The following is a 26,577-nucleotide window of genomic DNA, read 5'->3' as shown; positions in this document are numbered from 1 at the left end:
CTGCAGTTAAACCAGTTGTTTTAACATCATCTTCTCTTTCCCTTTTTTTGTTCCTAAGGCTCCGAGGAATCTCCTGAGCCTCTTCCAATCCCAACTTTACTGGTGGGATATGACAAGGACTTCCTGACAATCTCTCCATTCTCCTTGCCATTCTGGGAGAGGCTGTTGCTTGACCCATACGGGGGCCATCGGGATGTTGCCTATATTGTGGTGTGTCCAGAAAATGAGGCCTTGCTCGATGGAGCCAAAACTTTCTTCAGGGACTTGAGTGCTGTATATGAGGTTGGAAAGAAAAGCTTTGTTGAGTTATTTCTTATTTATGTATCATTTCTGCTTTGCTGAATGTTCCTTGCAAAACATCCTCAGTTGTTAAACAATTATTTGTATACAGATTTGTTTTCTTTGAGGACTTTCTGCACTTTCAGAGTCAAGAATGCCTAATTGAGTTATACTGTTAGGATTTTAATTCCATTATGAAAAGGAAATTCAATCTTGTAATACAGCCATGTGCAGTGGTGGTTGGTGTTTCAGTAGTATCAACTGAATGTTTTTGTGTGGCTTGTCTGGATAAGCTAAATCTGCTTAAGACATTCCTCAAATATCATTGAGATGAACAAACTATAGAAAGCTAAAAACACTGTTTCATACAGGGTGCTGGAATATCAGTGCAGCAGGAACTCACTATATTCAGCAGTAGCTCATTATAATCAGCAGAAGAATATTTTCTATGTAATGTATTAATCTCTTTGCTGGCCTCTTGACCATTGCAGTAAATGGGATGGGGAACATGGCTTGGGAACATGCCTTATTTTGATTGAAATTTTCAGAGGGTGCAGTACCAGTATTGATACCATTGCAACCTAACACACTGAGACCCAATCAAATCTACAGAGTAAGGGATTGATGAAAGCAGCTGTTTTCTTTTTCCTTGTTTAATCATGGTCACTGCATACTATTGAATGACAAGATTGCTTTGTAACCTTCCGTTCAACCCTTTGTTGAATTATCTTTGGGTTTTATGTTTAATAGGACATCACCATAAGTGTGCTGGTCATACAGAGCTTAAGCTACAAAGCACTCTGCATAACTCTGTCAGGTGCTCGGCATCCACTGACAAGTATTTCTTCTTTCCTCACCAGATGTGTAGGCTTGGCCAACACAAACCAATCTGCAAAGTGTTACGCGATGGAATTATGCGGGTGGGAAAGACTGTGGCACAAAAGCTGACGGATGAGCTGGTGAGCGAATGGTTCAACCAGCCCTGGGGCACTGAGGAGTGCGACAATCATTCCAGGCTCAAACTTTACGCTCAAGTTTGCCGGCATCACCTAGGTAAGTGGGCCAGCGTGCCAGCAAGGCTCTTCTGGTTGGCTGAAGGTGTTTTAGAGGGTACCTGCAGCTATTGGAAGGGAGTTTCTCTTAAGATATGGATTAAGATCTGCTTAGAAATAGCATGTGATCGTGCTGTATCTTCCCTTAATCGCTTCTTGGTTAAATTTGCCTATTCAGAAAGTTGGCTTTTATTTATCAGTCTGGTGGTCATGTTAAAGATTCAAAAGCAAATTATTACTTTTTCTAAGAAGTCAGTTTGGTGTAAGACATTGTGTGTCAAAGATGTTCCATAGCTGACTGAATTGATCTCAGTTATATGCTATTCATATGGGATATATCACTGTAGAGGGATGTGCCTGGTGTCTTCAAACATAAGATTTATTTAAATTAAAGATGAGATCACTAAAACTGCTAAGGAAGAATGAGTTAATGCAGGTGGAAAAAAAAAAAAAAAAAAAAGAGCCTACAGTATCCTTTATAAATGAGATACTTTGAACAGCTTTGTGGGAAGGCATTGTCTCCTCTGGACCACATATAGGCTTATTTCCTTCCTGAAACATACTGGTACATTCTAAAAGACTAAAAAGGAGGTGTTTTATGGCTACCTGCTCTGCTGTTGTGCTTTTATAGCATATCAAAATTGCTTGTTGGGTGACAGATTGTGGAATGAAGTAGAAAGAATGTAGAAGTTTGCTAGGTTATCAGAAAACAGGTCCTGACTGAGCAGTCCCTGGCATCATCTAACATCTGTATTGCTCCCAGTTTTTGTCTTCTTCCATTCCAGATAGTTCTGCTGAGACGGTGCTGGTTAGCAAGATAGGCAGTGATCACAGAGCACCAGGAACACTTAAACTTGAGCTGAAATGCACAAACCACCTTTTGTTTTAAAAAGCTGGGAATTGTGAATGGTTTTTGGAACAGCTCTTACTCCCTTCGTTCTGGGAAAGGACTCACTGTGCTTAAGTCTGCTTACTGAGAGCTCTGGTGACCTGGCGTTGGAAAAAGGAAGTTTGTGAAAGCGTATGGAGATGAGAACTGTCTGCTCAGTTCCACAGACTGCTGGATGCCTCATCCCATCCTTTGAGAAAAGTTTGGCAGAGCATGATAGGGCTTGTTTATCTCAAATAATCAAGTTTTTATATCCATTCTGCTTTTAGTTTTAATTTACCACAAAACTGAGAGGGAGAAGTTACTCTTTAACATAAGAACTCAAGGCTTACATGTAGAAATATATAGTGTGTGCACAGCAGAGTGATCACTCTGCTATCTTTTTCTGATGCTCAGGAGCAGAAATAACTATATTAAAATTTATTATTGTAGCTCAAGTAAAAAGGTCTGTTAGATCTTCAGTCTGATGAAAATAACGTGTGATAGATGGCACAGCCAAACACCAAGTAGGGTGTTATCCTAACGTGGTCAAAGCGGAGGTAATAACATGTCAGTACCAACTCAGATCCACAGAGCTTTGCAAAGTCAGTCCTGTTTCTACAGACATCTGATTCACATCAGTTGAACTGAAACTCTGAAGAATGGACTCCAAACTAAATATTTATAATGGAGATTATATTCACTTAGCTTTTGTACATTCTTAGAATACTCTGAAGACATAGAAAAAGTTGTATAACTTCACGGTTAATCCAGCTCACTTTTATCTAAGACTGTCATTAATCTCCTTTCCTTTTTATATGCCATTTCAGCACCTTACTTAGCCACTCTGCAGCTTGACAGCAGCCTGTTGCTACCACCGAAGTACCAAACCCCAGCGCCAGCAAGCCAGACTCAGACAATACCTGGGAACACTGGACCTGTACCCTCAAACTCAACATGTCTTTCCACTTCTGGGGCACCACCGACAGGCAGTTCTTTTAACTCCACACCCAACGGTGGGACCACTAGCCTTCCTGCAGGAAGTAGCTCATCCTCTGGATCCTCTGTGCCACAGCTGTCAGCATCTTCTGCAACACCTGGCGTTAACCAGATGAGCGCTACCCCTACCCCAGGGTTTAGTGGGAACATTGGTTCAGGGCAAAACACCAGCACTGGGGGAAATGCAGCAGATCGCTCACAAGGAAGCACGGGTCCTGGGGGAGACACGGAAGCAGGTCAAAACTTATCACAACAGCAGCAAGAAGGACAGGAAGGGTAAGTGCTCAAATTGCTCAAAATACAAATAAAACCAATGTTTTCCTGCTTTCATACATCTCATAATCTTTATCTCAGTCCTTGAAAGAGCCTTGGATGTGTGCAGTACTGCTGTCCAGATGTAAATGAAACAGGACTCTTTTTTAATCATTTCTAGTCATAGCACCATAGAATTTTTAGCGTTGGAAGGGACTTCTAATCCAACTCCCCCGAAGTGAGCAGGGACACCTACAGATCAGTCTGGTGCTCAGAGCCCTGTCCAGCCTGACCTTGGGTGTCTGCAGGAACGGGTCATCCATCGCCTCTGTGGACAGCCTGTGCCAGCACCTCACCACCCTCACTGTAAAGGGCTTTTTCCTTATACCCAACTTAAATCTACCCTCGTTTCTGATGAGAGAAGTTGGAAAAAATAACTTCCTTTTTTCAATATAAGAAATTAAGCTTGAGTTATGAAAATGGCTCTTGTGGTTCTGTTTGAGATGCCCCAGGGTACCCTACCTGGACTGTGTTTGCACTTCAAGAAAAACACAAGGCGTCTTAAGTTCTGTGCCGTATCTGCTAGCTCCATTTCTCTGCTGTCTGGTACTGCAGGATATATCATGTTGCACCTAACACCTCTTAGATGGGCAACTCTAGCATGCCTATAATATTAACAGAAACAAAATAAGATTCATAGTGTTGTTTTCTTTCCCTGAATATCTTGTATTGCAAGTGCTTTATGCATTGCAAAACCCATCTGAAAGAAGGGTTGTATTCCTGTTACTTGAAAATGAGGCCCTTATTATAGTCATCCATCAAACATAAAAATTAGGAAAATGTTTCTTAACATCTTATGTGACTTCCTGAGTGAACATGTTTTTCATTACTCATGTAATAATGCATATTACTAATAGTTATGATGAATGTTGTGCAGTTCCTGAATCTTAAGTGAAAAGCCCACATCCTGTACTAGTTTGGGTTATTCTTAAGACATCTGTTCACTAGATCTATGCAAAATACCTCTATCAATTGCAGTGGGGTTTCTGACAGAATGAGCCTGAGCTGCTTTTATCACTTACAGATGTTGAGCCTCCCCGTCATGGTTGAGGCATGGAGGAGTATTTTACAAAGTTAAAAACGTTCAGTTGCTCCCTCCATTGCCAAGGGAACCTTTTCTGTAACGAATTAGAGGACTTCAGTCTCCATGAATATTTCTTTGGTACTCAGTTCTCAATGTTTTCTCTCACAAAAGAAAACCCCAAACCAGCACCAAAACCGAGGCGAGCACAAACATGAGATAACTCACAGACTTAATACTTAGTCAGCTTTTCCATATTCCTCAGACCTAAACTACAGTAATTGCATTCAGTGATTTTGTATTAGAATTCATGGTGTCTTTAATGCATCATTTCCAAAGGGCTCGTTGAATTAAGTGTCTGTGAGTACGAGTCATCCTTCCTCAATCACTGTTGCTGTTTTTAGTTTTGTTTCTGAACACAAGAATCACTTACTACTCCCCTGCTTCGACCTCACAAGCTTTTACTCCAAAAACAATACTTAACAACTCTGATTTACCTCTGAATGTAACAACATACATCTCTCTAGTGTTACAGAGAGAGAGAGAATAGGGATTCCCACTGAACCGGAGTCTGCAGACAGCAATGCCTATCCTCCAGCAGTTGTCATCTACATGGTGGATCCGTTTACCTACACCGCAGATGAGGAATCGGCCTCAACCAACTTTTGGCTATTGAGTTTGATGAGATGCTACACAGAAATGCTGGATAACTTGCCTGAGAATATGAGGAATTCTTTCATTCTCCAGGTAATTCTACCTCATTCTGCATCTTCGTATGTGGGAGTCATTCTATCACAGCATTTTTGTTGTTGTACTGAGGGAGACAAAATGCAAGATAATATATAAAATCTCAGAACTGGTTAGAAATTACATAGTTAGAAGCACAAAGCTTGTACTTGTTCTGGTGATGAGATTAATTTAAAGCAGCCACTGTATCCTCGCAACAAATGTGTTGCGTGGCTCCAGCAATCACGTGCAGTAGATGCTTTCTGAAGAGGGATGTCTGTTATTTAACTTGCAACTTGAGTAGCCATGGCCAAGGGAAAAAAGTCCATTTTCTCCTTTAATTTCTTTGCATGTTAAATTGTTTGCTTTTTATATTCACTCTGAATTATATTGTTTAATCCAAAAGAAGTATGTGCAACCAGACATTTAATGCATAATTTAACTGTAGTATTGTTATTATCTGCTTCTTAAAAATAATTTACCATGTAACTTGGCGTATAATAATAATTACTTACTATGGAATTACTCAAGAATTGAATTTGCGTAGTCAGAAACAGAGCTTGGCCTAATGCCCAGACTGGCTACATTTTGCCATGCCTCTTCTTTCAGGGCTAGAAGTTCAGCCTAAATAACTGCAGAGGAGAATGGGAAGCTAGAAATTATGAGCGGTGCATGCATGTGTGCTGCACATGCAAGAAGCAGCATGTGAAGAAGTTTTGAATGCCTTTTTCACTTATGCTCAACTTGCCTTAAAAATATTTCATTGTAATTAAAGGATGAATCAGGAGCTTTTGTAGCATCTCAAATTGGGCATAATATTGGGCAAATATTTGTCATTTTTGACTGTTTTGGTTGGGATGAGGGAAAACTGTCACCAAAACACTTTGTGTGTGGGAATGAACTGAAAATCAGTCACAGTTGCAAGTTGTGGCAGTCTTTTGGCAATTTAATTGATGCAGAGATGAAGATGCTAAAAACATGGATAGCTATTGACACTGCAATAGCTGAAAAAAACCAATAGCCTGCATTCTGCAGTTGTATCTTAGTCTGTGCAGGACAATGCTGAATGGGCTTGCAGGCTTCTGAGGCGCGCTGTTCATTGTCTGGGCACCTACAGTTTGCTTCCCAAAATATGTGGCGTTTTACAAATCTGAAGTCAAAACAGTGGGCAATTTTTACTAAGGGATGTATTCACCAGCCCAATATTCTCACAGCTGTACGTGGTATGTACTTACATCGCTCCAAAAGTAATGCCTCCTACTTACTTCTGTGGAAGCTACAGAAGATACAAAGAGCACAATAGTGGTATTTGATACAGCACATTCTCAGCTGCAGAGCACTCTTTTTCAACACAGTCACTGCCATTAGCTTTGCATTTTCACCAGCAATGAACAAGAGCTGCATGCTGTTTCAAAATTTCTTTCAAAATATACCAAAACAAATTATGTATACGTATGTATGACAATTCACAGTGTTGGAAAAGCCCAGCTACTGAAAGGTTCTCAGAAAACCTTGTAATTTAAGTTCTGCTCTCTACAGTAATAAGAATGATGCTGTAGTGCTGATTCACGTATGAACAGCAAACAAATCTTGGTTCTTAGTTAATATTTCCCAACCTTAAAATATATCACTGTAATGGAAACAGCACTTCTGCATGGCAGAATATAGCCAGTGACTGGTGCCATCATTCATGCAAAAAGGTGGCAGCCCTGGTGGGAAACAACTGGCACAATAATGAAAATAGATGAATGCAACAGGCCAAGCATCGTGGACTGATGGATGTGTTAGTCTGGGTGAGGTTGGTATTAATGAACAGCTCTTTGAAGACATTTAATCGTGTTTCATTGTTTATATGAATTACATAGATTGTGCCTTGCCAGTACATGCTGCAGACAATGAAGGACGAACAGGTTTTCTACATTCAGCACTTGAAGTCTTTGGCATTTTCAGTGTACTGCCAATGCAGGAGGCCATTGCCCACACAGATTCACATCAAGTCTCTCACAGGCTTTGGGCCAGCTGCCAGCATCGAGATGACCCTCAAAAATCCAGAGGTCAGTATTAGTGTCAAGAGAATAAAAGCTTGCTAATAAAATGTAACCACTTAGTAAGAAAAAAGTATTTTTTCAAAGGGAAAAGGTAAGGTGACGCTAAATAGAAATTAGTAAGAAATATCCCAGACTGCTGGCTTTCAAAAAATGTCAAGCTTAAGGTCTTGAATTAAAGTAAGAGGTTGAATTTAAACTTTGAGTAAAGAAAAAGAAAATATATGTTCTTTGGGATTCTGAGATAGTTTGTAATTTTTGTCTGTATCAGACCTACAAGAAAGCATTTATGTCTATTGTTTGTATATGTGTGCATATATATGAAATAATTTGCTGTGCATAATTATGTATATTTTACTAATTCTCTGAGGTAATGGAGAAATCCCCCTATTTCAGCAGGCTTATCTTTCATCTGCTTTTTTAAACTGTAAATATTCAAGCCCTGTTTGTGGAATATCAGGGATTTCAAAAGGTTAATAACCCATCCTACTTTCTGTGAATGTTTCTCATTCTTCGAAAGATAACGATGACTGATTCATCTAATTTAATGAGCCAGCACAACACTTAAGCACTTACCTTGGGGTCAAGATGTGCTTGTTAGAGTTTAAAAACCTCGTTTCAAAATAATCATAAAACCAAAATATGAGTATGTTTCATTACTGATATCTCCATTGACTGCTTCTGGTTTCATGTCTGAAAGCAGCAGCACCCCAGGCATATCCTCTTTGCACTCTGACCTCATTCTTCCATCAAGGATGGATTTTGCATCCCCAGGATGAATTTTGCAGCAAGTTGCAGTGGTCAGACATCAGTGTAGCTGAGTGTAAGGAGAAGAGCAATAAACTTGCAAGACCTCTGCAAGTGTCTCCCTCCATTTAATGAACGCTCCTACACTGTTGCCAAGGTATACTTCTACAAAATGACATAAGCAGAAATGATACCCCACAATGTGTACAATGTGTACAGGAAAGCAGTGTAAACTTTATTTTTATGAGCTGATTACCTTGCACTTTGATTTTGCATTTCGTATTTAAATTTCTGAAGGTCTCTTCGGGAAAAAAAAAAAAAAAGCCAGAGGAATAGGAGGGTAAATGTTTTCATGAGCAGCTGCTTGCATTTAGCATCATTAATGAATGTCTCCTCTCTCCATTTTCCATGTGCTTGCTCTCCATCTGCACTGCAAACTCCAAACTTTGCCTGAAAATTTAGGAAAATACCCTGGCTATTTCTGTATAGTTAATTATGTCTTGTCAGGCCCATGGTGTTTTTTTTCCAGAGAGGTGTTATAAAGCAAAGGCAGATTCGGGGCTCAGCATCTGGAAAGCAACTGTGCAGAAGATGACCTGGGGCCAAGTTTATTTAAGTTGAATATAAGCCAGCAATGTGCCCTTACAGCAAAGCGAGCCAGCAGCACCCCGTTCTGCATTAGCAAGGGTGCTGGCACCTGAGCCACGGAGGTGGTTATTCCCCTCTCCTCAGTACTGCTGGGACCACACCTGTAGTACTGGATCTGAAGCCAATCCAGCAAAAGGCCACAGAGATGATGAAAGAACTGGAGCATCTGACATCTGAGGGGGGCTGAGAAGGCTGAAGTGGCAGCACAAACTGAAATACAGGAAATTCAGTTTAAATAAAAACCCTAACCCTAAAACGCTCAGTCATTGCATTGGTGATCCAACACTGCAACAGGTTGCTCAGGCAATTTGCCTGGCCAGAGCCCTGGTAATCTAATCTAATTGTCCCTGCTTTGAGCAGGAGGTCCCTTCTAGTCTAAGCCTTCTATGATTTGGTGAAAAAAAAGGAAGATTTAATGATTTACTGCTATCATGGTCAGTAGGAGAACTGTACGTGGTATTATTTACAATACTAATTTGCTTCCTCGTATCATTAAACATTATGAAATGGCCTTGATTTCTTATAGACTCCTACAGGTTAGTTTTTTGAGGGGCTGCTGGTGGCTTATTTCTTAAAGATAAGCAGTATAATGCATACAGAAGGTCTGATTAATTAGCAGGCCAATGTTCAGCTGTATCAAATACCAAAGTGTTTCTGAAAGGAAACTGTGAGATGAAAGAGACAGAATTTCAGACATCATGCCTAACGTTCATGAAAGTATGATATACCTCATGCCCAGATAGAAGGAAATAGTTTGAGCTCTGCCTTTACTGTTTTTAACTCCCTGATACCTCACATCAAATTGCATCCATACTTCTGCAGTTAGTATGTGAATGGACAAAAGTGAGAAGGTGCCATCAATTTTAGCAAATAATATATAGAAGTACAGGTTTCAGGTCCTCCTTGTCTTGGTGATTGATAGCAGCTTGTGCAAAGGCTGCTTCATTCCATAGTTTCCCTATATATAAAAAGAAATCCTTAGATAAGTAAGTTTTGAATTACATCAGTTTTAACTAGCAGGAATGATTTGTCTACATCACCCCTTTTTCCAGAATCTCTTTTGACTATGAATGTCTTCAACCTATACATTGTTTCAAACTCATTTTTTTCTGTCCTTGCTGCCAATCTATGTTGTATACTTCTTGCACGAAATAGTTATATGTCTGCTGATTGTTATGTTGACTTTATTGCAGAGGCCCAGCCCAATCCAGCTATACTCACCTCCTTTCATACTGGCACCCATCAAGGACAAACAGACAGAGCTGGGAGAAACATTTGGAGAGGCCAGTCAGAAATACAACGTGCTTTTTGTTGGCTATTGTTTGTCCCATGATCAGCGCTGGCTTCTGGCATCCTGCACGGATCTTCATGGTGAATTGCTGGAAACCTGCATCGTTAATATTGATTTACCAAACAGGTAGAAACCTTGATTTTTTTGCATTAAATCTAGTTCTGTAGTTATCAAACCTCACCATCATCCCTCACTGCATTTCTTTCTTGCACATCTCATTCTAATTGTATTTCCTGTTGTGATCATGATAATGTTAGCAGTGATCATGTTTAAATTGACATTTTATAGTATAAACTTACAAATCAGAGAGAGAGAAGTTGTTGTTGTATTACACTTGTTTCACAAATGCTACCTACAAATCTTACCTTTAAGAACAACTTGTGTGTTGCTCAGCATACTGACACCTCTCATTACCATTGCAATACCAGTACTGAAAGCAGACAGATTTTCTGCTTCATATGAGGAAGGTAAGGTAGACACTCTACAGAGCTGCAAGAGCTCCTATAGATGTTAAGCAGTGACATAACTGTACAGTAGAAATCTGGATATTATCCTTGCTTCTCTGCAACTCGTATTGGTTTTTTTCTCTGTTACTCTACAGGTCAAGGAGGAGCAAGTTGTCTGCACGTAAAATCGGTCTGCAGAAGCTGTGGGAATGGTGTATTGGTATTGTACAGATGACATCACTGCCTTGGAGAGTTGTCATAGGGCGGCTTGGCCGCCTCGGCCACGGGGAGTTAAAAGGTCTGTGATGCCAGCACTGTCACTGCCAGTGGTCTTGGTTGTTTTGCAAAGCAGGGTGTTTTACAGAGTTGATCACCAACCTTTAAAGCTGGGAAAATTAGATTGATAATCCAATCCTGGCACTGGATTTTTGTAGTGCTTTTTATAAGCATTTGCTGCAATCTGTCCATGTTTGTACGCTGGGCCTGATGCTACTCTCACACATCTTGTAGATGTTGTGTAGATTAACATAGAATCATAGAATCACAAGGTTGGAAACGACCTGCAAGATCATCTAGTCCAACTGTCCTCCCATCACCATCACTACCACAAGCACTAAACCACATCTCACAGCTCCTCATACTCTTGAGCACTGCCAGGGATGGCGACTCCACCACCACCCTGTGCAGCCATTCCAGTGCCTGACCACTCTCTGAGAGAAAAAGTTCTTGTGTCCAACCTAAACCTCCACTGGTACAACTTGCAGCCATTTCCTCATGTCCTGTTTGTTGCCTGGGAGAAGAGGCCAAACCCTTCCTCATCACAACCTCCCTTCAGAAAGCTGTAGAGTGCTAACGTAACTAACATTTGCAGAGGATATTTCCAACTGGAAGTCAGCACTGGGTTTGGTCGTGTTAGGAATAGATTTCACAGAATCTTAGAGTTGCTCAGGTTGGAAAAGATCTTAAAGATCATCGAGTCCAACCACAGCCTAGCAATAGTTGCCCTGTCACAGAAAGAGGATTCAGTTGTGATTCTTCACTTTCAAACAGAAATACTTGGAAATGAGGTTAATGAGTCAAAAAAAATCTTTTTTTTCTGTGGTATACAAAACTAAGTGACGATGGGCATTAGCCAGCAACAAGGCTCCCTGCAGTCCGCAAAGAGTTCCCAAGATTTAGCATTCCTAACAGCTCAGATGGAACAGCAACCTCTGGAGTGCTTTAGGTTCAGATCCCTTAATGCAGCAAGGGAAGGAAGTGCCTTGCTTCATTTCAGCAGTGATTCCTCTCAATAGTAGATGCATTTGGCAGCTCCTCTTTCTTCTCTAATGACCGTGGCCACTAGTCAGCTCTTGGCTGGTTGGTCAAAAAATGGGGTTCTGAGAAGGTGCTCTGCATCTTCATTTGTCTCCTTATTTCAAACATGAAGAGAAATTAGGCAGGCAAACACAGACATGAGTGAATGTCCTTTTATCGTGATAAATGAATGTGATGTGGATTCCTCTTCTTAGCTTATTGTAAGAGGTTCTGTATTTAAGACAGGAAAAAAATAGAAAAACAGTGCATAATAAATAACAGTTCAGTCTAAAAGCACAAAGAATTACTCCGGGGGCAAGAAGCACCAATTCAATGCCTTCTCCCATCCAGTACATGTAGGGAAGAAGGGATGTTGCCTGCCCTGTTAAGGGAATTTGTTATCCCTCATATACCTGGGAGTTAATTGGAATGAAGGTAGGACGGCAAACTCAGAGTTTAGTAAGCAGCTCTCTTCCTTTGTTTTCTGAAAGTCAGTTCAGTGACTAAATGTAGTTTCTTAAAGGTATATCCACAGCATTGAAAGACTAACAAAGCTTTCACTTTGTTTTGTTTAGTGTATTTTATTCATTACAAGGCTTAACAAAATTCCTTTTGTGTTCGGTGTGTGAATTCATACCTATTTGCTTACATTTCAAGAGTTATGGTTATGCAGCATGCCAGGTGAGAACAGATGTGCTTTTTCAAAAAAGAATCAGTGCAGTTCCTAAAAAGATTTCCATGTAGATGAAAACACTGGAAAAAAAAAGAAATGTTATGCAAGCAAGTTATGGATTTTTAGAAACCTCATTATCTGTTCTGTCTAAATTTGCTTCATTTCAGACTGGAGTATCCTCCTTGGGGAGTGCTCCCTGCAGACAATCAGCAAACAGCTGAAGGAGGTGTGCCGCATGTGTGGCATCTCATCAGCAGACTCTCCTTCTATCCTCAGTGCCTGCTTAGTTGCCATGGAGCCACAGGGGTCATTTGTCGTCATGCCAGGTGAATTTTATCCAGCTGTTCTAACTTCTTTTATCTTACTTAGCGCATAAGAAGCATGTCAATTCTGGGACACTTTTGAACCCAACAAGACTAGCATGGCTGAATGTGGTAGAACATAAGCTGAGCCAGCAGAATTCCCAAAATATGAGGAAGGGTTTTGTTGTCTGGTGCCTTAACTCCTAGGAGAAGAGATTACTTTGTGCCACTGGTAATCTGATGACCTTTTCCTTGGGGAAGTCATGTTTCCAAATTGCCCAGTGCTCATTAGCTGAAATGTAGTATTGTAGAAACCATTATGCAAGGAAGAATGCAGACACTGTTACAGTCTATCATATGAAAGAGTTGGAGGCTAGGGAAGTAGGAGTAAGGATAAACCTGCTTATATTTAAGAATGTTTTTAGATAATTCTTCTGTAAGCATCGATCTATAGGCTTCAGTTGAAAGGTTTCGAAGCTTGAGGCCCTTCCATGCTGCATTTTTTCCCTTTTCCTTATTTTGTGTACTTCTTAAGCACATATTTTTTGTGTATATGTTGAGATATCCTTACAAACTACTCTGGCTTTTAGTTTATATAGAAAAGTTTACTATGTGGAACAGAAAGTAAATGAGCTTGAAAAGTTGAATAACTTTCAAAACAGAGTTCTGTAATGTGAGAAAGTAGATGGCAAGTTGTGTCTCTTTCAGTGCCAATCAAAGTGGGGTGTATTGCATAATTTGGAGTTCTATAGGTGTGCCTGTCCAAAATAAATTTGCCTTGCTCATTTAACAAGCAAATCTTTGATTAAGGGGCAGCAAAATGGAAAGGAAAGGTGGGGTATTGTATGGGAATTCACATAGCTAAATGTTATCTATGTGACTTGTGATCTTAATTTCGGGCTTTTCTGGTAATTTATTCTTTTTAAGATAAGAACCTTTAAACATTTTTATTAGCATGCAAATCAAGATTAGATCCTTAGAAATGTAATAGGACATTGAAAGCATATTTTGAAGATGATGCAAATTAATGCCTCTGCCATTGCTTCTTTTCTGGAAGATGCTGTCACTATGGGATCAGTGTTTGGACGAAGTACTGCACTGAACCTGCAGTCATCTCAGCTGAATACCCCTCAGGATGCCTCCTGTACACACATCCTGGTTTTCCCAACCTCTGCTACTATCCAGGTAGCACCAGCAAATTACCCCAATGAGGATGGGTTCAGCCCAACTAATGGTAAGTCAGCCTGTGTCTGGTGTCCTGTTCAAAACACAAGCAGAGCTGTTCCCGTTAGCAGTAAGATCTGAATGGATCTGTCTTCTCCCATGGACCCCATACCACTCTAATTTAATGTAGAGAGCACAAACAATACCTACGTGATAAAGAATAGTATACTATGTTTTTATAGTGTGTGTTCAGAGAATCCTGCTGGTTTATTCCAAAAGCAATGTTGGCCAATCAATACACAAAATGGCACAGACTACAAAATGCTTTTTCTTGTCATTGTGATTAACTTGTGACTCAGTCAGGCCAAGTTGATCTGTAGCAGTTGTTTGCTTCGTGGTCTGTGGAGTGGAAACCTCGTGAGGAGGGAAGATGTTTGTTCTAGAATTTTTATCTTCGTGTAAAAGAATGCAAAACAGACCAACCAAACTGTGAGATCTCTATTATTAACAGTGTGGATTTTTAAACATACTTAACTCTATAATTTATATCTCCAAGACTCAGCTTAATACTTCATAATAAGTATTTTCCTAACTGTTTTGCCATAGGTTTTTAAAAATGATTGTAAAATAATTCAAACTTACCAGTCACTTAGAATAAAGACGTTTCACTCAGGCAAATTACAGTAGAGAGGGGTAGAAAGGCTCACTATTTTTAATGAAAGAATCTGCTTTGATCTCTTCCTCCGGGAATTTCAGTGGGCCTCAAAGAAGGGAAGTTACCCCTCTTAATACTTAAGCAGCTGTCCTTTCAAAGCCCCAGAATCCTGACTGAATGCTGTGCTGAGGAATATTTAACCTGCATTAACCTGCCCTTTAGTGCTTCAGATGCTAATTAGAATCAGGTACAAGAACTGGCGTTTTCCAAAATGGTGTTAAATTTAATTTTCTTAACTCTGTTCTACTTAATGATTAAACTGCTTCCTATGCTATTAGGCGTCTCATTTATGTTTTGGAGGCTAAGCAGAGCATGACATTAGTTCTGTTTTGTTCAGTGAGGTTGTAGGACAGAAGTTAATAAAGTGAGTTAATTCATTGCTTTTGAAATCCAGTCTTTCTCTTCAGAAGATGAAGAAAAACAACCACCTGCCTGTTCCAGCACTAGAGCTTCAGGTTGAAATAAATTAATTCAAAACACACATTCCTTTCCATTTTCATGTCAAGCAAATTCTTTTTCAAGAGAAAGTATTTATTGTATGGCACTTCTTAAATTATGTAGAAATGTACTACTCGTATTTAAGGTCTCTGCATTTTACTATAAATCTGGCAGCAATTCTAATTCAGACAGCTACCAGTGTCCCTTTCTGTCCCCCCAAAAGGTACTTCAGATGTCATTATTACTGTTTAAACATCTTTGCTGAAAAAATCTGGATGAGGAAAAAAACGTTTAAACTGTACTGTGATGTTTGTAGTTTTCTGCTCTGTGTTCCCCACATCTTCGCTTTCCATCATGTAAATTACCCATATTATCATAACTTGTGTTCCAAATGACTGAGCAATGGAATGTACTTCTCATAGAATGCAAACACATTTTCTGTGTATCTTTACTGCCTTCCCACAAATTAACATAAGGCAAATTAAAATAGCAAGCTATGATAATAAAACCGCATTTAATTTCTGAGATGAAAGTAAAACGTTAAAAGCTGAATTGTAGGAAATTTGAAATGATCCTGAAAGTACATTGCATGTGAACGTGGCCTTGCTGCCCTTCTGCTGGATGCTACCTGATGCTGTGAGCAGCTGCCTTGAAACTGCTGAGACTGCTCCTGGAATACTTGGGGCAAATGTGCCAAGCTGTGTAGCACAGGTCTGGAGAGCAGCACCTGCTGTGGGTAACAAATGTAGGTTTGTTTAACCTATTTCAGCTATATTTTTAAATGGATTTCTGTGAGTGACTGCAGAGAGGTGACATTTTGTCTCAGTTTGGATTGTTGTTAGATTGGCATGACAGGAGCTTTGTTCACTCTCTGAGTGTTGGTAAAATCCGTGATTTTAATAGATGTCAGCCAGCTTCTGCTTCCAAGTCCGTGTGGTTACAGTCAGAGGAACGAGGAAGGATTCAACAGTAAAATAGTAAAATGTTTATCACTGCTTTCATCTATCTCAAGAAAAAAAAAAAAAAAAAAAAAAAAAAAAAGACCATAAATTACAACAGCATTGTAATAGAAATGGACACAGCAGATTGAAATTGATTTTTTCTTTCTTTCCTTTCCAGATGATATGTTTGACCTCCCGTTCCCAGATGACATGGACAATGACATCAGAATTTTAATAACAGGGAACCTTCACTCTTCACCAAATTCTTCCCCAGTTCCTTCCCCTGGATCCCCATCTGGCATTGGAGTGGGATCTCACTACCAACACAGTAGGGTAAGGCTGGGACACTTCTGAGCTACTTAAAATAAAACAGAAAGACCCAAACTTTCCAACAAAATCTTTTTTCCCACTGTTAATTTTCAAGCATTGTTCGGTCAAAATTAATTAAATTAATGAAATTGATTAAGCTGAAAGTAACGTTAAAATTGGAGAGACTGGCTAAATACTATTGTAAAAGATGCCAAGACCATTTACATCTCCAACTTTAAAGTTAATTGTTGCATACAAGATAACTGAGAGAAAGAGAGGAGGCTTTGCTTTGTTGTGGCAGAGCTGTATTTAATCCACTTGTATAAAATTAATTTCAATTAATCCTTTTTTCTCTGGAGGATGGGAAATCCCTGCCACAAGGTGACAAGTCTGTGGCATAGAGGTGACACGACAGCGCTGATCGCATGAATTTCTAGGGGAGGGAGAAGGGAGATAATTGTCCTATTAATAAAACCCTATCAGTTTAAACTTCACAGGTGCTGCATGTTTATGCAAATATTGTTTTCTTAGTAAAAATTAGCCCAGAGCATATAGTGCTTGTAAGTTACTTTTGTTTGAAGTGGCTTTTATAAAGTTGGTTCCAACATCAGTGGTTACTTAAAATGCAAATCGTTTTTGATAAATCAAGGTACTTCTTGAATCAGCCTTAGTTTGATGGAACTCTTACTCATGCCATTTAGCTGTGGAAGAGAATTAGTTCTTCTTCAGTTTTCCATTAAAAATATGGAGAAATTTAAGGTGCTTCATAATTTCCTGCAGAGGAATTTTACTCTAGAAGCAGTGCATTCACAGCAGCATATCACTTCTGTTATAAATAACACAATATTTTAATAAAGAAATAGGCTTTTCTGGAAAAACTGGATAAACTTCATGCATTTAAAAGTTCTCATTTAGCAATCTGCAGTAACTTAAGCAACTGGATCTGTATCTGTGACTGTCACTGGTGGCTCAAAACAGTCTCATCAAGATAAATCATACATCTGGTATGGAAGGAATTACAAAAAGGTGTACATGCAGCTAACATATTTGACAGTGAATAATGATGTTCCTAATGATGCTTTCTGTTTAAAAAAAGAAAAAAAGGTCATTTTTCTAAATTTAAATATCCTATATCCTCTTAAGAATTCTCACTCCCTGAAGATGACTGATTTTCAGGATTACAAAATGTCACTTTCACTGCCTGGAAGGAGAAAGTCCTCCCTGTGTTTTCCTTGTAATCTCTGCCAAAGTGTTTCAGTGGTCAGCTTAATAATGGATTGTGAGTGAAAGATCACCTTTGCATCAGCCACAAAAATGCCAGTACTGTATTTTGTGATCACAGTATACAACCACCTTGCTTTTTGTTAATGCACCAATCCACTTTTCAAAGAGTAACTAATTTCTGTCTCTGGTTACTCCAACCTGGTATGTGGGCAAATTAAAAGTTTTGAATTCTGTTACCAAACCCTCCAACCGTAAATCACAGCTCAGCGCTCATTGCATTATTTAGCTTGTTCAGTAATCTCTATTCTCTGCCACATAGAGAAAAATGCATTTAAAAAACTTATTCTCCGTGGAACTCCATCCAAGTGCCTTAAGAAAAGCACTGAAAGGTTAATGACCAAAGGGCTCAGAAACTTGGACGAGCCATTTCTAGATGAACCTGTCACAGTAATTCGGTTTAACCATTAACGACTGCCTGGTAATTGACGTGTAATTTTTGGTTTTAAAAAAGCAACAGTGTGTGATCATTACCTCGTGGGGCAGGGAAGGTCGAGCCTTCGTCCATGTAACCCGTAATTGATTGCTGCACTTGAACAGTGTAAGCCCTGACTGCTCAGCAGCCAGTTTCAAGGTCTGCTGTTACGTTTTCCAACCGCCCACAGCCAGGTGAGCTGCAACCTTCTCTGGGCTTTATGGACTGTTTAACTTCCTCTGATTACTGAGCAAGATACTACTGGTGGAGAAGGACCTGCTTGAAGGGCTAGCATTGAAGGCTTTGTGATTAAGCCAGTTTCTGTTCAGTGAAATCTTCTTTACCTATTGACTTAAAATGGATTAAATGGACTGCCACCTCAGTTCTTCTGAGATATGTTTCTAGCTAAAATACACAACAGGCTTTTTTTTTTTTTTTTCCTCCCTCTCTATGAAATAAAAAATGAAAGCAAAATAATAAAGGTTGATTTTAGGAATGTACTTTATTGTGCAAAGGCAGTCACCTTTTATTTCTGATACCCAAAGAGCCCTTTGTAGGTTTAGTAATGGAGTTCATGATACGTAAGGCTTTATGTCTTTCTCTACAGAGGTAAATAAGTTCATACCCAAGTGTTCATATTCAGCAGCCTCAGGTATGGAAGGTTCATCTGTCATGCTTTTAGACTGCAGGAATACAATCACAGATGTATATCCTGACAGGCAGCAACCCAAGTTTGATAAAATTGGTATTAAAGCCTTTTAAAATCGCTTAGCTCCTGTCTCTTAGTAACTGTTTTGTCTCTATGCAAGAATATGAGTAGCTAATACTACAAAATACAGTATATAAATAAATGATGCAAATAGGAAGGCAGGACAGCTGTGTTTTTGTTTTTTTTTCCTACACTTCATCTCTACTTGGCAATACAAATATAAAACAGTTTCTAGTTTCTTCTGTCCAATACCTCTAAGCTGCTCTGTAGCAGCCAGCTCCCCAAAGCTCAACACAACTTGCTGTTGGGTGATCCTGCAACACCAGCCTGGAGAGCCCAAGTGCAAGAGAGAAAGGAAAGCACAAAGATTCACAATAATTACAGCATAGCTCCTTCATACCAAGACAGAACCTGATGATTAGTAAGCAAGATGAAAGTCATTGGAGGGAGATGTCATGACATGAAGTGACAAATGTACCTTGAATTCTTATTTCAGAGCCAAGGGGAACGTCTCCTCTCCAGAGAAGCCCCTGAAGAACTGAAGCAGCAGCCTCTTGCTCTTGGATACTTCGTGTCAACTGCCAAAGCTGAGAATCTTCCACAGTGGTTCTGGTCATCCTGTCCTCAGGCACAAAACCAGTGTCCTCTCTTCCTGAAGGTCTGTCTTGCTGTTCTTTTTTGGTGGAAGGGGAGGAAAAATTGTGTTTAGATCCTATATGTTTCCTTTGAAAATGACAGCTTTGTTTACCTCTACTGACAGTACTAGAAATAACTAAGAAATCTAGGATGTAAATTCACTGAAGACAGCTGGCTATTAGCATTTAATCTCTATTACCTGCAAATTGAATAGTTTGGCATCTGCTAAATACAGAATCATCAAAGCTGTATCCAGTGTTTCCCCAATTTTAATTTCCTAAATTTCAGTCAGCCCAAGACAGGAGAGGCATACTTCTTATCCTGCCATGATCCAGTCATAATACAGAGATTAAAAAGTTAGAGAGTAGCACTCCTGACAGAGCATCTACTGTCTTCTGGTCCTGTTTCCATAGATGTAGAATTTGCATGGTGTTGTCAGTGGTGTCAGAGTGTATATAGAATTTGCCAATCCAGAAGGTTGCTATTTCTTGCAAGAAGTACTGGTGTATTGCGTGCAGGAGCTGAACTGGTTCAACTACTACAGATTCATTCATCCCAGTAGAGTGACATGCAGTTTCTTACTGGGATGTCAGGTAGTGAGTTTGGAAAAAAGGTGAAAAATCTGCCTTGAATAGAGTCATGTAGATACTCAAGCAAGCAAAATATAAACTAATTAAGATAGTAGATTTTCTTCATCCATTCTCAGCTTAATTAACAAATACAAAGCAAGTTAATTAACAAATACAAGACTTTCTCGAAGTCTTGTAGCTAAATTCTCTCATATGTGTCTATCAGGCAGTTATCAGAATAAAGTTGTTCAATATTTCTCAATTCTGTTGCCAAAAATCCATTTTAGGACTGATTTAGGATGATTGTTGCAGTCTGTATGGTGGGCCTTATGTTCAGTATAGCATCCACTGGCAAAGTGCTGCAGTACTCAGTTAAATGAGATCACCTACCAAATTCCTCACATTTTCATGGTGACTTTCCAGAATTATGTGCTTTGCTCCAAACATGTGGAATAGAGCTCTCAAACTGACATGAAAAATAAGCCACCGTATTTTTGGAGCTAGAGATGAAGTTTTACCCTAAACTTAAAACTGCCTTTCTTTGTGAGTGAGTAATAATGCAAAAACTATGTTTTGGTTCCAGCTCTAAAAACACAGCAGAGCTCTAGGCAACTCCATGAATTCCTTCTGTAAGCCTGTGCTAGATTTTTGTACTGCAGAGAAGGAGCCACCACCCTTCCCCCTTAACCCAATGCAATTGCTTTCTCAGATCCAAGCTGAATTAAATGTTTAATTTGACTTGGAACGTACTGTTTTGGTTTGGACAATTTTTTAATAAAAGCAAGGGGCTGAATTCGTGCAGTAACTTGTAACAGCTCAGAGAGCAGCTGGTGCTGTCTCCTTTGTGCTGCATGGTGCTGCAGTTAGGAAACCTGCACAGCATGTGAGAAGTACACATTTAAGTCATCTCTGTCTGATTTGGATTAAGCCTTTTTGAGCTGAAGCATTCCACCTCTGAGGTGCATGCCATAACTGGAGGAGCACAAACTCGAGGTTTTGCCCCAGCAGGCCGTGTGGTCTATTGAGCTACCCACTTGAAAGGCTTGCATGGTTGCCTCTGCCCCTGGCACGTGATCAATATGAAATCCCTTTTCTGCTCCTGTGTAAACTAATGCACAAACCTCACCCCAGAAAGAAAGACGAGAGCTATTCAGAAAGCACGGCAGCAGAGAGCAAGAGGAAGGCTGTGCTGTGTTCTGGTTGGGCATCTCAGTGCATGATGGGTCCGGAACTCTGGGGTGGGTCTCCTAAATGGGAGAGTTTGAAGAATTAGAATGCTATGTTGTTGAAATGCAAAAAGAAACACTGGCATACTCCAGGTGTTTTCCTTCATCACTCCTTCCCTGACTGAAATTAAGAGTGGAATTCAGCATGCTTTTTAAAGATCCTTAATTCCAATCAGACAAAGAAGTCATTTTATTTGAAGTTTTGAAGTCATTTTATTCATTTATCCATCATTACAGAACTTCAAAATACACTTGATCCTGCTGGGTTCTGCAGAGAATTGCCAGCTGACAGTTCACAATATATTTGTTCGCTGTGAATTTTCCTATATGTTTACTATGTGAAGAGTTAAATTGTTTTTTTGTTGTTAATTTGTTGGTTTTTTTACTTTCACAGGCCTCATTACATCATCACATCTCCATAGCGCAGACAGATGAACTACTGCCTGCCAGAAATTCTCAGCGAGTTCCTCACCCCCTTGACTCTAAAACTACATCAGATGTCTTGAGGTAATGCCTTCTTGCTTTTGCATTTCATTCCTTGGCTCGTGGAGAACTCAAGAATGAAATTTCACAGGGACCTTTTTTTGGGCTTATCAACAGTTTACACCTCTATTATGCCCTACACGTGTGTTTTTTATTGAACAAAACAACATATACCACAGATCCCAAGGCCACAACAAAAGAACTGGTCTTTGAGGGTTACTTAATCACTCTTCTGTCCTACTCTGCAAAGCAGTAGAGTAATTTCTGCCTTACAAAGAGGGCACCTTGGTTTGCCTCCCAAAGATGATTTGGTTTAGCTGGCAGTCTGAGCTGGCCTGTGTAAATAATTATTTTTACTCACCAAATGAAACCGAGTTATCAAAGGAGGTAGAGGTACTCTCCTGATACTCACTATCTTAGGAGGTGGAGTGTAAAGGAGACACTTCCTGCATCAATACAGCACTATATGTCCATCCTAGTGCAGAAGATAAGTAGAGGGCTGTTTGCCTCTATGTCACCTGTCAGGCACTGAAAATAAATTTTAATGAGACAGAATATAAGGTCAGACCCACCAGTGGACAAACGTGTACATTGCTACCAAGCAGAAAATACCAACCAGTAGGAACCATGAAAAACAACCTATTTAACTCAAGTTGGGGGTATTATGTAGTATTCTAGATCTCAGTTTGCATCCTCTTAAATAAAAAGGTGATGCTTTGGGAGATGCACAAGGAAAGAATGAGATGCAACGAACACAAATTCAGACATAGGAAATTCTAGTCCGACATAAGGAAAAGTAATTTTGTTTTTTTTGTAAATTGTAATCAAACACTGGAACTGTCTGTGGAGCCTCCATCCTCAGAGATGTCCAAGAATCAGGTTTTTTAATACAGCAGTAGAATAAACTTCCAGAGGTTCAGTCCAATGTAAATTTCTCTGAAGATTCTGTAATCTCTGCTGTTTGATGGGAAAGGGCCTGGAATCAAACTGTGGGTCGAGTACAAATAAACTGAGAACACAACTTACCCCCCACCCCTACCTGGCACGCATTTGTGCTCAGTTTCCTACTTTCCATGCACCACAAGCATTAATATAGTCCCTTCCATAATGCATCACCAGGAAAAACAGAGATAAGTTTCAGTCAAATCTTCCAGAAAAAAAAAAGAGAAGTAAAATTCCAGGTTCATTTTCCCTGCATTTCTCTTCCACAGGTTCGTTTTGGAGCAGTATAATGCACTGTCCTGGCTTACGTGTAACCCTGCCACTCAGGATCGCAGCTCCTGCCTTCCTGTCCACTTTGTGGTGCTCACTCAATTGTACAATGCCATCATGAACATACTTTAATAGATAGAAAAGCACTTGTTCTTCTGGCTTATTCTCCCCTTAACCTGAGAAACGTGCCACAGTCTGCAAAGATCACAGTTTTGCTTCTCTTCAGACCAGTCCTGTGCTGTGCTTCTGTTCCTCCAAAAGCACATGTGAATTCTGCAGTGTTGAAAAGTAAAACACCCATTAACATCTCTGGCAGCTTCAGTCCAATTCTGGGAACATCCAAGAACAGTGAACACAGAGTAACCTCAAGTCGGCGTTAGTTTGGCAGCCCAGTAACTACTGGTCAGTCTGATTATTATTTTTTTTAAGATTATTTTATTTTTTTTTAAGGAAGACTTCAATATCTTTTTGGATTAGGAACTCTGCTGAACAACCATAAGCAGTTTCAGCCCCACAAGTGAAACCATCGTGTAGTGACTGCTTTGGGCTGCCCAGAAGTTCTTTGTTCTTTGGTCATCGTTAACTGGGACTTGGCAGGAAAAGAAAATGCACACCGTTGTGGTCTTGTATGAATATTGCAATTTTCAGTCTACCTGGAGTTCCTGTCAGAGTGGATTGGGATGAATGCATGCATTTGTTACCTGTCCATGTAGATATGAATGGTCTGGAGATATTTATTTTATTGTTAGGTTTGGGGAGGGGAGGGATTAAATTATAAAGGACCAGGAACAGTAGGATATCTTAAAAACCCAACTCCGTTCCACCATTTATCTACATAAAGGGTTATTTGTCTACATACCTCTCGCTCTTCTGACTTAGAAATCAAAAAGCTAATAACAATCAAAGTCCCACGTGGGAAGGGGAGCATGTCCTGATAAGGATACACTTGTGTTTTAAGGAATTCTCACCTGCGTTTAGCCTGGTTAAAGCAAGGAAAGGCCAGCATTTAATGAAGGATAACACTACCTAACAGAAGAAGAGAGGTAGGGAGGAAAAATACTTTAAAGCCCTTTAAAGGGTGAATGGAAAGTGGTAAATTAATCTATTGTAGAGCTATGATTGAAATATATTTCCAGTAAATTTAGTGATGCTAGAAAGCTATTTACTGAAACCCAAGTCGCCCTGTAATTCTGGGCCGACTCGTCCATGTACATATCCAAAAATGTGCTTTTTGTTTACACGAAATCAGTGACAAATCTGGTGTATTTTTTCTGACTATAGGAATATTATTTCAAAGAAATAATTTTAAAAAGAAAATTATATCATTAAATTAGTACTTGAAGTTCTACCGCTGCGGTGGAAGAGTTACTTTGTGGAGTAAAATGATCGCCGTTCGAAAGGTCAATGGCTAATTGAAGTATTTTTACGACTCCTTCATTCCAGGCTCCGAGGGGTTTATATTTAAGCTCCGTTTTCTGATGTTTGCTGTTGCAGTGTGCAGCAGGCAAGGGCTGCTGTGGGCGAGGGGTCGGGCACTTTGATCAGGTGCTGTGACCCATAGCTGTCTATGGCGGGGGAAAAACCGACACGTTGTTAAAAGTTCTTCCAAAAGACTTTCATGTTCTGGTGGGGAAAAAAATAATAATAATAATAATAATAATTAAAAAAAAAAAAAAGAAATTCTATGATTTTACAAAGTATTTTTCTTGAGATAATGTAAACATTTAAAGCAAATGATATAAGTATCGCTTGTGTCATGGAAGGGTGAAGTCAGAGAAGTAACCTGTAAATGGATGATGTCGTTCTCTGCACCGAACCTCCCGTGTGGGCATCCTCTTTGCAATGTATAGGTTTAAAAAAAAAAAAAAAAAAAAAAAAAAAAAAAAATCTGATATCAAACCATTTGTATCTAATGTGTGTACAGTGTAAAATTGACTTTAAAATATTGCAGTACTATTTTTTCTTAATCAGAAGAGAAAATTCTCAAGGCCTTTTGAAGAGCATAAAAAGATGAAGATTGTAAACTTGTATAAAAAAAAAAAAAAAATTTAACTTGGGGAGGAAAAATGTAAAGTAGACATTTGTAATCTTTTACCATTTGGGGGTTGTTTGTTCCCAGGATTCATCGGGACTTTGGATTATGATTGAGTTTGTTCTTTTTAAATGGGCCGTTTTTATCCGGGGGCATTTCTTCCCCAGAAACCTGGTTCTGTGCAGACATGGAAAATCCAAAAGGGCAGCGAGGAGTAGTTTTCATCTGGTGTCTTTTATTTAATTTTTTTTAAGTTAAGAGAAGCTGGTGACATATTTATACGTTTTTGTGCAAAATAAATGAATGGCAATAGATTTTAAAGAAAAATCTTATGTACTTCAGTGTGAAAAGTTCTGTATAATATTTCCCTTAAATATGCATTATTTTACTTGTGAGTTTTTTACTGAATTAATCTGAAATGTACAAGCCCTGGCTTTCCTACAGAGTGAAGAAAGTTATTTTATTTTTCTTTTTATTTCTAACTTTGGAAATTCATGCCTAAATCAGAATTATTATTACAGTTGTTTGAGCTAAAGGGAGAGGGAGGGGGGCAGGGAATGTCCAGCATGCTTGTATGTATATTTCAGAACCTTTTTTAAATGTAAAAGCTGTACATTTCTGGGGGAGTTCTGAATTTCTTTTTTTTTTTTTTTTTTTTTTTTGGGTTTTTGTTTTGTTTTGTTTTTTGTTTTTCCTCTGAGCATTTTGCAGTGAGCTTCTTTTATATATAGCCGACAATTTGAAAGAAAACAACAAAAAAAAAAAGTGAAGTTCATTTTAAATCTACAGTATATCGCTGGTACAATACACTAAAAAAAAAAAAAAAGACTTTGATAAAAAGAAACAATAATAATAAAGACCTCCATTTTAAATGTCATTCATATATACCTTGTGGATGAGAGCTATATACTTTTACACACTTTTTTAGATGAATAAATTATTGAATTACTGAAACTACTGGTGGAGTTTCATTCTTGTGTTTTCTGTAGCTCCTAATTTAAAGCATTGCTGGCACAGAGGGATTTGCTTTACCAGGTATTGGATCCGTGTGATACAGATGGAACTGAAATACATTCGAAGGCTCCTCAGCGCTGGTTTGCTTTTGAGCACTTGCTCTGTACTCCTGGGTTGGCTGCATGTCCATACAGCCATGGCTTCGCCAGTTGCCTTTTCACTGCATTGAGGCTCGTGTTAGTGTCTAAAGGTTCACAGTGCAACAGTGCTGTTAGACTGGTATCTTGCCAAACAGAATGCTGCTTCTGCTGAAAACCTTGCCTGTGGTAGAAGGAAACTGGTGCCACCGATGTCAGTGTTGGGATAAAGAGCTGTAAGTCCGGCCAGCTGGGGGGGGGGGTTGCTTTGGTAATCTGGTGTCACAGTAGCAGCAGGTGGAATTACAGGCAAAACAGGAGAAGCACCTCGAACTCATGTAACCTCCTCCCCCTGTGATAGGATTGCAAATAAGTGACGAGCTGGCAGCCCCAGATGAGAAAATGCAAAACCAGATCAGATCTGCCACAGCAGGCTGTGCAGAGAAGCAGTAGAATCCCCATCCTGGAAGTGCTGAGGTGTGCACTGAATGTGGCAGCCTGGTCTTGTTATACCCAGGACATGGCTGGACAGCCTTCAGGAGGTCCCTTCAGTCCTAGACATTCTGTGTTCAGCAGGTTCAGAAGTGCAAAATCTGACCAGCTTACAACTAGAACCCAAGCTTCTGTGGTGCTACACCTCAACAAGCCTTT

At 39.5% G+C, this 26,577-nt stretch overlaps 1 protein-coding gene across 2 annotated transcripts in view; it reads left to right on the top strand.

The window, feature by feature from the left end:
* Window positions 1-25,792, top strand: part of MED13L (mediator complex subunit 13L) — a 179,211-nt gene extending 153,419 nt beyond the window's left edge. For both annotated transcript variants that reach the window (XM_052689981.1, XM_052689982.1), the window contains 13 exons: window positions 59-282; window positions 1,140-1,332; window positions 3,030-3,474; window positions 5,059-5,278; window positions 7,123-7,311; window positions 9,891-10,114; window positions 10,590-10,732; window positions 12,571-12,729; window positions 13,763-13,939; window positions 16,142-16,296; window positions 19,174-19,335; window positions 21,503-21,615; window positions 22,803-25,792. In XM_052689981.1, the coding sequence (XP_052545941.1) occupies window positions 59-282; window positions 1,140-1,332; window positions 3,030-3,474; window positions 5,059-5,278; window positions 7,123-7,311; window positions 9,891-10,114; window positions 10,590-10,732; window positions 12,571-12,729; window positions 13,763-13,939; window positions 16,142-16,296; window positions 19,174-19,335; window positions 21,503-21,615; window positions 22,803-22,935 (2,537 nt within the window). In that variant the 3' untranslated portion in view covers window positions 22,936-25,792. The remainder of the gene's footprint in view (window positions 1-58; window positions 283-1,139; window positions 1,333-3,029; window positions 3,475-5,058; window positions 5,279-7,122; window positions 7,312-9,890; window positions 10,115-10,589; window positions 10,733-12,570; window positions 12,730-13,762; window positions 13,940-16,141; window positions 16,297-19,173; window positions 19,336-21,502; window positions 21,616-22,802) is intronic.
* Window positions 25,793-26,577: the final 785 nt, after the last annotated feature.

The sequence above is a fragment of the Tympanuchus pallidicinctus genome, unplaced genomic scaffold (genome assembly GCF_026119805.1).
Source record: "Tympanuchus pallidicinctus isolate F22 unplaced genomic scaffold, pur_lepc_1.0 scaffold25, whole genome shotgun sequence".
In the NCBI taxonomy this organism is placed as follows: Eukaryota; Metazoa; Chordata; class Aves; order Galliformes; family Phasianidae; genus Tympanuchus; species Tympanuchus pallidicinctus.
The sequence above is the reverse complement of the archived record's forward strand: the minus strand, read 5'-3'. Positions and strand labels throughout refer to the sequence as shown.